This window comes from Belonocnema kinseyi, chromosome 6, assembly GCF_010883055.1.
Source record: "Belonocnema kinseyi isolate 2016_QV_RU_SX_M_011 chromosome 6, B_treatae_v1, whole genome shotgun sequence".
Lineage (NCBI taxonomy): Eukaryota > Metazoa > Arthropoda > Insecta > Hymenoptera > Cynipidae > Belonocnema > Belonocnema kinseyi.
The window spans coordinates 46081354-46094025 of NC_046662.1; the positions used below are offsets into that span (position 1 = coordinate 46081354).

Sequence of the window (12672 nt, forward strand, 5' to 3'; positions counted from 1 at the left end):
CAATTCGAAATTATTAATTATTAATGACTATTTAAAAAAATATTACCTAATAACTATAAATTTTTTTAAATAATACAATTTTAATCTTTGGATATGAACATTCAGAGAAGTGGACGCGCGCTTTTTTTGTAATGTTTAAAATCGAAAATTTGTATAATCATCTCTTAAAATTGTTTGATTAAAAATGTAAACATGCAACAGTAGTTCAAATCAGATGAATTTATATATTTAAAAAATTTAATTTTAAATAATAAAGTTCAAAATTTAATGAGCTTAACTTAAAATCTTTTGAATTTAAATTATTTTCAATTAATTTCGAAGAATCAAAAATTAGAAAATATTTTATTTAAAAACGTCTGTGTCAGCTTGGACGGATGAAATTGTTTATGGCTTCTTGTTCGATCACGAAGTTAAGCAGCGTTTTGACTCATCTATACTTGGATGGGAGCCATCGTACTAGATTGAATCTGTCAGATTAATTTATAGGCATGCCATAACACATGTTACACAACTGATATTATTATTAATTATATATTAATTTTTTTACGTTTATTTCTTTATTCTTTTTAAGATTATAAAAATATATAATTTTCAAAAAGATTTTTGAAAACTTTCAGATATATGAAATCAAAATCTCAACAAAAAAATCAATCTTCAGCCTAACAGTTAAATTTTTTAACAAAAGCAAATAAATTCTCGACGAAAAATTTAGTGGTTGATATTTAAATTCAAAAAGAATTTTGCTTTTAATCAAAAACGGTGAAATTTATCCCAAAAATATAAATTTTTAACAAACTAGTCGAATCATCAGTCAGAAAAGATTAATGTTTAACCAGTTGTAATTTAAACCAGAAAATATTAAATATTTCCCAAGAGACACATTTTCTGCAAAACTGATAAGCTTTTTCAACATCAAATATACATTTGTAACCACGTTGATTATTTTTCTACCATGACAATTAATTTTCGATCAAACAAAAAAAAAGAATTTTCCAACTGGGAATCTTAATCCAAAAAAAAAACTTTTTAAACATCTTGTTCAATTTTCGTCCAAAAAATATTAATTCTCTATAAAAAATGTAATAGTTTCTATTCTGATAAATAAAGATTTTAGTTTTTTAATCGAAAATAGTTGAATTTGTATCAAAATACGAATTTTTAATAAAATAGTAGAATCTTCAAACAAAAACATAAATTTTCAAATTTTCTACCAAAAAGAGGAATTTTTAAAACCTAATAGTTCATTGTCAAACAAATAAATTTATTTTTAACTGAAATTATACATTTTCAACAAAACGAGTGAATTCTTAAGCAATTATTTTAACTTTTAACAAAGTAGTTGAATATCTAACAAAAAATATTAATTTTCACTGTAGAACATAATTTATTATATCGAAACTAAAAAAAAATCTTAATTTTAAATTAAAAAGTTGGCATTTTAAAAAGAAAATGATATTTCTGCCGAAAGAGATGAATTCTGAATAATCATTTTTTAGCCAAGAAAAATAAATATTTAACACAAAATAGAAATTTCGAATAACTATTCTTCAAGTTTTCTGTATATTTTCTTTCAAATTAAATAAATATAATTTTTCTAGGTAACGCGAGAAAATCCAGAAATATTTTTTAAGTATTTTACTTAATGTCAAGATAAATTCGTATATTTCTATTGTTTACAAAACTACTAAAATTCCTAAATATCTTTTAAACTTACTAGAATTGTTTCTAAAATTATCTTAAAATATTCTAAAGTCTTTTTTCACAATTTTGAGAGCATTTATCAAAGTTTTAAAAATATTTTAGAATTCTTGAAATTATATTTTCAGAACAATGGAGCACTTTGAATATTCCCAAGAATTTGAAGAGTTTTTTCTCTTAAAACCTATCAAATTCTTTCAAAAAGCTTGCAAATTTAATTTCTAAGTCTTTAAAAATCAACATTTTGTTTGAGGTTCTTTCTAATCTTTTTAAACGTTAAGTTATTTTTAAAAGATTTTTAAAAGTTCCACATATCTTTTAAAATTTTTGAAAAATAAAAAAAAATGAAAAAATTGACCTAAAATCTTACAGATTCTTTTTCTTCAATTTTAAAAATCTTTCGAAATGTTTCTAAATATTTTAAAATATATATTTTTTAAATTTGTAAATTAAAAACAATTAAATATTTTTCTACAAATCTTAAGAAAATTTCTTTTTTTTTCTTGAAATCTTTTAAAATTCCTAAAAAGTTTCTAAGTTTTAGGTTTAAAATCTTCAAAAATGATATTTTTTTCATGTTGAAATCGTCTTCAGTTTAAAATTATTTTCGTATCTTTTCAAAACCTTTAAATATCTCTTAGACTTATTATATATCTTTTAGATTTCATTATCTTGGAAAAAAGGAAAAATTTGGCTTAAAAACCTTCTACACGCTTTTCGGAAATTTGTGGAAATCAGTAGAAACGTACAAAAATATTTTAAATTAATTCTTCAAACGCAAAAATCCATTTAAATTTTCCCTATAATCTTCATAAAAAATTAATTATCTTAAAACTTTTCAAAATCTTACAAAATGTTTCTAATTTTATTTTAAAAACTTCAAAAATCTATACTTAGGTAAAAAAATTTAATCTTTTAAAATTAAAAAATATTTTTTCATTATTATTTCGTTTCACCTATTTTTTCATTATTAAAATTTTTAGTTTAAAAAACGCTAGTGTCAAACAATATTTAAAATAATGGTTTAATAATTTAGAAATTTCGAAGAAATTAAAATAATTTTCCAGATTTTTCCATAAAATATAGGATTCATGGTTTTAAATAAAGACTAAATTATAAAATTAAATAAGGTAGCGTTAGTAAAATTTTAAATGGAGACAGAATTTTTGACTTTTGGAAAAATTTTTTTAACATTTTATAAATTTACGAAAATCTTTAAACGTTTTAAAATATTTTTAATCTTTTAAAAACTTTTTAAATTCCTAAATGTCTTTTAAAATTACCGGAATTGTTTATAAAATTATCTTAAAATCTTCTGGAATCGTTTTTCACCATTTTGGGAGCATTTTTCAACGTTTTCAAATATTTTATAATCATTAAAATTAAATTTTTAAAATAGAATATCACTTTGAATATTCCCAAGAATTTTTTCCCCTCAAAACCTTTTAAATTTTGTCAAAAAGATTGCAAATTTTATTTCGAAATCTTTGAAAATGTAAATTTTCTTTCAAATTTTTTGTAATCTTTCACAAATGTTAAGTTATTTAAAAAATATTTAAAAGTTTCTAAATTTTAAAAATTTTAAAAATGGATATAAAATCTTCCATTTTCTTTTTCTACAATTTTTAAAATCTTTTGGAATGTTTTGCCATTTTTTAAATATACTTTTTAAACAATTTTGTGAAATAAAAAATAATTAAACATTTTCCTAAAAATATTAAGAAAACTTTTTTTTTTCTTGAAGCCTTTCAAAATTCCTAAACAGTTTCAAAGTTTTTAGTTTGAAATCTTAACAAATTAAATTTTTTCTTAAATTTGTGCATTAATTTCCACATTCTTTTCCAAAAATTTCACATATGAGTTGAAACTTTTAAAAATGTTTTTAAGTAATTTGTTAGATAATTTTTTCAAACACAAACATCAATTTAAATTTTCCCTATAATCTTAAGAAAAAATGTATTATCTCAAAATTTTTCAAAACCCCTAAAAAGTTTTAAAATTCTATTTGAAAATCTTCAGAAATTTATATTTGGTTAACAAAATTTTAATCTTTTAAAATTAAAAAATATTTTTTTTCATCAAATATTCCATAAAAAATAGAATTAATCTTTTTCAAAAACGTCCAAATTATAAAATTAAAAAAAGTAGCGCAAATAAAATTTTTGTATGGAGAGAGAATGATGTCACAGTAATACAAACAATTTTATTCAAAATATACAGGTTTTATATATTTTGTTATTTTGAAATACATTTAATTACACTAAAATCTTCCAAGTCAGTACATTCATTCACTCAACTCTCAATAGGGATATGGCAACACTAAATTACTGTTCAGATTTATTATTTTGATTAAACACTTAAACATAAAATTCTGCTCGAAACAATAAGCAAAATTTTCTTAAATTAAGTTTTCTCTGAAAAAAATCTTTTTCGCTCCACTGGGAATCGAACCACAGGTCTTTCGATTGCCGGTCGTTTTATCTCTCCACTAAGCTACTGGAGATATCGAAAGAAGAAGATTTTTTCCTTTTTAAATAAAATTTGTAATATTAAAAAACGTATTTTATCCTCACTGGACAACATCTTTTCATCATGTTTTTTATTCGAATAATATTATCTAATAAGAGCGGAAAATCCAGTAAATCAGAACGGCACAGTGTTCATAAATAAAATATTCTCTTAATCTAACAAATTATTTATTTCTCCATCAATATTTAAAATTTCAAAAATATTCTCAGCTTCCAGAAACTTAAAAAAATAAAGATTTCTGTTTTAAAATCTAAGTTAAACCATAAATCAGTCAGAAATAAATAATTTTACCTTAAAGCTATATTTGTACGTTTCAGATAATTCGGGCGAATCATATAAGTTAAATTTTACATAAAAAATACTTAACTCTATTTTAGTAGTATACCTTGGCGGGTTCTGTTTCGAGCTGGATAGTAAACCAGTGACTGGGGATTTACCAACAGTAGATAATGTTTATTACCCTCAGTCGGCAAAGTAGGAATTTGGATTATCCTTAGAAATAAAGGTATACTACTAATATAATAATAAGAAAAGAAATTCTATTAATTCTGATGTGAGGCAAAGTGAAAATTTTTCCATTTTGGAAAAACAGAACTTAACATAAAAAATAAAGTAGGAAATTACTTATTTTTGACAATCTACTAGGAGATATTAATTATATTATATAAACTGTAACAATTCCTTTTTCACTTAGACATCCATTACACCATACATATTTTCATTTCTCTTTTTTTTCTGCTTTTCTTCACTATTTTATTGCACTCGTGTGTCAAGCTCATTTCTAATTATTAATACTGAATTGATGCGTAATACTTTCCATTTTTATACATGCACTGAAAAAATATCACTGGTTTAATTAATTTTCCACTAATGAAAAAACATGAATTTATTAATTTCATTATTATTGAAATAACAAAATTTTCTTAGTTTATAACTTAAATAACTTATTGAATTTGAATCAATCACCAGAAGATTAATTAAAGCACTTATTTATTTTCCAGCGTATCTTATCTTTTTTCTTACACACTGATAATAGCACATTTATATGAATTTGATTTGAGATTTAATTTTCGGAGACTTCGAAATTTTTTATCCAGAAACTTATACATATTTTTCTTAAATTAGAATATTTTTAGACATATAGTGTTTCGATAATAAAAATACACTTATATATATATATATTATCTTTTCACTAACATCTCGCATAAGATTCTTTGTTAATATAAATTCTATTTTCAACATGACATTGTTAGAGATAGATTTTCTAAAACTTTGTAGAAATTTCATAAAAAGATGAAACTTTATGTCTAGAAAACAATCAACTTTTTGATTATTTAATTATTTAAATTTTAAATTTAAATTATTTTAAATTTCTTAAAATGTTTGCTATTTCTGCCTTTTTATATCTTTTATTTAATTTTTACTTTTTAAGAATGTTGAGTTTTGTGCTTAGTTCTTTGCATAAATTATTTTAACAACTATTAAAATCATTTTTAGGCAACCATTTATAGTCTATATAGTATTCTGATATTATCACATAAAAGCAATTCATGATTTTTTTTCAAGTTGAAAATTACAATCAATGCAATTTTTTCTTATATTTCTTTTTAACCATTTTTTCAATGTCAAATTAACATACATACTTTCTTTAATTAATTTTAAATGCCTATTTTATAATAAAATTGTCAGTCAGACGTGGCCCAATTTGATATTATGGTATGTAAGATATGTAAGAAATGATCTTTACTAGATGATTTTGAATTGACTGGGAATAACTTAGAAAATTGGATATTAGGGTGCCTCATAAAATGTTTTTATCCTACTTTGCCAAATTAAAAAAAAAAATATTAAGAGGTTTACTATGGAGGTTTTTAAAACGAAAATTATGATTTTTTAAATTATTAAATTTGAATTTCTACAACTTTAACTATTCTATATTGTACAGTACAGAAAATTTTTTATGAGGATTCCATGTGACCCTCATATTTTGTTCCTTATGAGAAAAAAAATTTTAGGTGGATCTAAGCACCTTGAAAGTTGAGATTTTATGATAAAGTTGAAATGAAGACGTCAAATTCAACTCTTAATTTGTTTTTTAATTATCAAATTTTCGAGAAATATTACTTGACTTACAAAAATTTGAACTATTAAAGAAAAGTTAAAAATACATGTCCTAAAATTAAAAATAGTTTCTTCTAAAAATAAATAAAATCTCGTAAAAGGAAAGTTTAGAAATATTACATATTTATATTAATAAAAAATATTATATTTAATTTATATTAATAAGATATATTTATATTTTATAAACGAAAAAAAGAATTTTGGACCTAATGACTAATATATTAAAAAAAAACGTTTTTAAACTATTATTCCATAATTAACTAGAAATTTAAAAAAAGAAGATTTTTAATAATCTAGAACCCTTTGAAGTGAATAAATAAATTTTCATAAAGTTTGGAAACATTAATTTTAAAAGAAATAAAAAAATATTTCTTAATTTCAAGGTTTGATATTATAATCTGTTAAAATATAATAATTATATTATATAACAGAAAACGTAATAGTTGATATTGTAATAAACATTTTTTTAATCGAAAATAGTTAAATTCCTTAAAAGAAAAACGAATTTTCAAGAAAATAGTGGAATCTTCAGGCACAAAGATAAATTTTTAACCCAGAAGAATTATTTTATACCAAAAAGACGGATTTAAAAAAAATAGTTCATTTTCAAATAATGAAATTAATTTTTAACTAAAATAATAAATTTTAAACCAAAAAAGTCAATTCTTAACAAATTATCTTGACTTTTAACGAAGTAGCTGAATATCAAAACTAAGAAAAAAATGTTAATTTCAAATCAAAAAGTTGTCATTTTAATATTTAAAAAAAATGAAAATTCTGACAAAAGAGATAAATATTCAAAACAAAATATTGTTCAGCATCTCGGGAAAATTCAAAAATATTTTTGAAGGATTTTACTCAATTTAAAGATAAATTTGTATCACTTTGGCCCTTTTTGACGTTTGGAAAAAATTTACTAAAAATTTTATAAATTTTCGAAAATCTTTCAACGTTTCAAAAAATACATATAATCTTTTAAAAACTCTTAACATTCCTAAATATCTTTTAGACCTATCGGAATTGTTTCGAAAATTGTCTTAAAATCTTCTGGATTCGTTTTTCACAATTTTGGGAGAAATTTTTCAACGTTTTAAAATATTTTAGAATTCTTGAAATTAAAGTTTCTAAACAAAGGATTATTTTTAATATTCCCAAGAATTAAAAAATTTTTTCTCTCAAAACATTTTAAATTCTTTCAAAAAGCTCACCAATTTTATTTCGAAATCTTTGAAAATTTACATTTTTCTCAAATTTTTTGTAATCTTTCAAAATATAAAGATATTTTTGAAATATTTGAAAACTTCTACATTTCTTTTTAAAAAGATTTAATTTTTGTTTTAATTTTGAAAAATTAAAAAAAAAATGTTTGCCTATCTTTTTCAGGGGTTTCAAAAAAATTTTAGAGGCTTACTATGGATGTTTTGAAATCGAAAATTGTAATTTTTTAAGAAAATTAGAATTTCCACAATTTTAACTATTCGATATTGTACAATATCGTTGTCAAAAAAAATGTATGTGGATCTTACACCATTAAAGTTGTTTGAGAATATTATATATTTATATTAATAAAATTTTTTAATATTTATATTTAATTAATATTTCTAAAATATATTTTTAAATTATATTTATATTTAATAATAAAAGAAAAAAAATTTTGGACCTAACATATTTTTCGAAGTTTTTACACTTTTTAACTATTAATTCATAATTGTCTAAAAATTTCGAAAAAAAGAAGCTTTTTAATTATTTGTAACGCTTTGAAGTAAATAAATAAATTTTCATATAATTTTTAAAAATTAATTTTAAAAGTGATTTGAAAATTTTTTATTTATTTCAAGTTTTTATATTATTTTAAAAATTACAAATGATTTCTGAAAAAATTTCGAACAAAAAATTCAGACGTTTTTTAAAATTTTTTGGAAGATTTAATGAGAACTAATTTTTTTAATTTTCCAGGAAAAATATAAAATAATTTGGTATTTTAAAAATACTGTTAAAGGATTTTTTTTTAATTTAACATTTGAAAAGGTTTTGAAAATTGTCAAAAAAGGATCTGAAATATTTAAATTTAATTATTTACTTATAAATCATTTTTCAAAAATTTTAGGAAAAATTCGAATCATTTAAGCAGGTGTTTGAAAGTTTTTCAAACATTTCAAACATTATTTAATATTAGAGACGATTTTGAAAAATTATAATCAACATGTAGATTTTTGAAGATTTGGAAATATAATATTGCAGCTTTTTAAGAATTTTGAAAGATTTTCCAAGAAAATTTTTAATGATTTTTTCTTGACAAATTAATTTTAAGCAATTATTTTAAAATATACGAAAACAATTCTAATAATTTCTTAATACTTCGAAAAAGAACGCAGATTTTAAATTAGAAAATTGTTCAAAAAATTTGAGCAAGATTAAGAAATATTCAGATATTTTGAACAGATTAAAAAATCATTTGAAATTTAAAACTATTTCAAAAAATTAAAAACCTAATTTTTTAAGATTTTTAGAATACAAAATTCAGACTCTTTTAATAAAATTTTAAGGGTTTCAAGAGAAAAGTATTTTTTAAATATTTCAGGGAAAATGTAAAATAATGTGGTATTTTAAAAATTAGATTTGAAAGATTTGTTTTTTTTTAATTTAACATTTGAAAAGATTTTCAAAATCGTCAAAAAAGAATCTGAAATATTTAAATGTAATTTTTTCATTTTTGAAAAATGATTAAAATTTTTTTTAAATTCGTATCATTTAAAAAGGTCTTTAAAAGTTTTTAAAACATTTTAAAAATTATTTAATATCAGAGCTTTCAAAAAATTATAATCAATATGTAGATTTTTTAGGGTTTCGGGATATAATATTGCAGCTTTTTGAGGATTTTCAAATGTTTAAAGGTTTTTTGGAAACCTAACTTTTTAAAGATCAAGAACAAAAAATTCAGACGTTTTTTAAGAATTTTAAAAGGTTACAAGAAAACAATTTTTTAAAGATTTCTGGGGAAATATAAAATAATATTTTGTTTTGAAAAATTAATTTAATGATATTATTTTTAACAAAGTTTAACATTTCAACAGATTTTCAACATTGTCAAAGAAGCATGCAGAAGATTGTAAGGTAATTTTATTTTTTTAAATTATAAAAAAATTTGAGGAAAAATTCAAATAATTTAATATTAGAAAATATTTCAATAAATTTAAATCTCTATGTAGATTTTTGAGGATTTCGAAATACAATTTTGCAGCTTTTTAAGCATTTTTACAGATTTTAAGATTAATTTTTACTTTAAAAGCTTTTAAGAGATTCAAAAATCATTAAAAACTTCAAACGATTAAAAAAAAATTAAAAGCGTAAACTTTCAGACTTTAAACAAAAAATGTAGACGCTTTTTAAGAATTTCAAATGGTTTCGAAATAAATTTTTTTCACATATAATAATTTTTTATTTAAAAGAAGTGATTTTTAATGATTATATAAAATAATAATTTAACATTAAAAAAGATTTCGTAAAATTTCAGGAAGTATCATAGTAAAATTATATTTATATAAAAATAAAAATTTAGAATCTCAAAAAAGAATGACTTTTTTAGTTTAGTTAATTTAATAATTAATATTAAATTATATTAATATTTTATTTTATATAATATGAATAATATTAATATTTAATTTTGAATAAAAATCAATTAAATTCAAGTAAAACAGACGACCTTTCTACCAAAACGGATTTTTTTTCTTGACTAAAAATTTCCATTTGTGTTGAAAACTGCCTTTTTTAATTGAAATCAACTGTCCTGATTTCAAATAAAATTATTTTGATTTAAAATGAAGTTTTCGTTGAAATTTTCATTTTATAATTTAAATATCTGAAATCCTCAAAAAAAACAATTTAAAACTTTCTCATGAATCCCAGGAACATTTGCATTAACAATTACTTTCCTTTAACAAGAATTCATCGATTTTTCAAATTAAAAAAAAAAAAATTTTCAAAAGCTTAATTTAAAAAAAAAAATAGAAATTGGTTTCTGTAAGGTATTTCCGAAGTTTCATAACTAAAAAAATTGTTATAGATGAACTTGATCTCCTAATTTTTTTAATATCCTTTAATAATAATAATATTTCTCACTAAAAGAAGTAAATTTCCGATTAAATTTTTTAGAAAATTATTTTAAAAAAGAATTTTATGAAGCACCCTATTTGATATAAACTTAAATTCTGATGGTCCTGTGGAATTAGAGTTTATACCTAATTTAAATTTATCGCCATTAAATAATTTTAGTTAAACTATTCTCTGGATGTTGTTCATCTTCTGAAGTTTCCGGTTCCGTGTTCAATTTGCTAAAATCTCTTTTATTTGGCCTCTTGTCAAAAAATTTAAATTTTCTTCCTGTCTTATTTTCCAGTAAGCTAGATAGTTTAAGATTTTGTTTCTTTTCTGAATCCCACTCCATTCTTCTGCGAGACGTTAATAAACATCCTGCAGAAAATATACAACATTTTTATATATTAAAAATTTTTTAAAATTAAAATCATGGAAAAAAATTACAGAAAAAGAATATTGTAAAGGAAGGAATAAATTAAATCATAAAACGAAAAATGATAATGAAAATTCTATTCATTTTTTATTCTACGGACGGAAAATAAAAATGTCAAATGGAAGGAACATGGAAACAAAAAAGATAAATTTTTAACGAAAAATGGAATAGTTCATTTTGCAGTTAAAATAATTAATTATTAATCAAGAATACAAAAAATTAACAAAATAATTACATTTTCACCCAAAGTGATGAATTTTTAATTAACATGATGAATCTAAACCGGAATCGTTAAATTAAAAAAAAATTAATGAATTTTCAACTGAAAAATATACATTTTAAACAACAAAAAATTAATTTTCAACAAAATAGTTAAGTTTTCGACCGAGGAAAATAAATTATTTTTCATCGAAAAATGTAATAGTTGATATTTCCAGAGCAAAAAATACGAATTTTCAAATGAGAAAGACTTCAATTTTCGACCAAAAATATGAATTTCTAATTAAAATGACAAATCTTGCACAACAAAAAATTATTTTTAATGGAAAATTCTAAACATAAAGAAAATAGTTTGATTTTAACTTAAAAATTAATTCTCAATCACAGTTCAACCAAAAAATACGAATTTGTAACTAAGGAAGATTTTTCAGTCAAAAAAGAAAAATTTTTGTAATCGAACTGTTGAATTAAAAAAAAAATTCAACTGAGAAAATTAATTTGCCCTCAAAAGGCCGAATTTTGAACCAAATAATTGAAGTTGAAGCTAAAAAGACGAATTTTCAAACAAAAATATCAGTTCAATCTGGATAAATTGTCAGTAAAAAAAAACAATTTTCAACAAGAAAAAAGAAGAATTTGCAACAAAATCAATTTTGGACCGAAGAGATGATTTTTTAAATAAAATTACGAATCTTTAACAAAAAATTATTTTTAACAAAAAAGTATAAATTTGAAACAAAAAGTTTGATTTCAATTTAAAAAAAAATTTATTATCAATTATAGTTCAACCAAAAAATACGACTTTGTAACTGAGGAACATTTTTCAGTCGAAAGAGAGAAAATTTGTCAACCCAAACTGTTGATTTTTCGAAGCAAAAAAAAAAGATTTTCAACCGAGAAGATTAATTTACCCTCAAAAGACAGAATTTTGAACCAAATGATGGAATTTTAATCTAGACAGATTAATTTTCAGCCAAAAATATCAGTTGAATCTGGTTAAATTCTTAGTAAAAAAAAAAAAATTTCAACAAGAAAAAAGAAGAATTTGCAACAAAATCAATTTTGCACCGAAGAGATGATTTTTAATTTTAAACTAAAAAGATAAATTTTCAGTCAAAAATATAAGCTAAATCTAGTTAACTTTTCAGTAAAAAAATTAATTTGAAACAAAAAAAAAAAACAAGAATTTTTAACAAAATAGTTCAAATTTGCACCAAAGCTATGAATTTTTAATTAAAATGACAATCTTGGACAAAAAAAATTTTCGAACAGAAAAGTTTAAACTTAAAGCAAATAGTTCGATCTTAATTGAAAAAAATTAATTCTCAATTATAGTTCAATCAAAAAATACGATTTTTTAACTGAGGAACATTTTTCAGTCAAGAGAGAGAAAATTTGTTAAACAAATTGTTGAATTTTTTAAGCCAAAAAAGAAGAATTTTCAACCGATAAAATTAATTTACCCTAAAAAGGCAGAATTTTGAACCAAATAATTGAATTTTAACCTAAAAAGATGAATTTTCAGCCAAAAATATAAGTTGAATCTGGTTAAATTTTCAGTAAAAAAAAAATAATTT

General features: G+C 20.9%; 1 protein-coding gene across 1 annotated transcript in view; it reads right to left on the reverse strand.

The window, feature by feature from the left end:
* Positions 1-3881: 3881 nt before the first annotated feature.
* LOC117174927 (peptidyl-alpha-hydroxyglycine alpha-amidating lyase 2-like) overlaps positions 3882-12672 on the reverse strand; it is a 61750-nt gene continuing 52959 nt past the window's right edge. Inside the window, exons 5-6 of the mRNA XM_033364383.1 lie at positions 10587-10818; positions 3882-5060 (exon numbers count right to left, since the gene is read on the reverse strand). Of these exons, the coding sequence (XP_033220274.1) occupies positions 10607-10818 (212 nt within the window). The 3' untranslated portion in view covers positions 3882-5060; positions 10587-10606. The remainder of the gene's footprint in view (positions 5061-10586; positions 10819-12672) is intronic.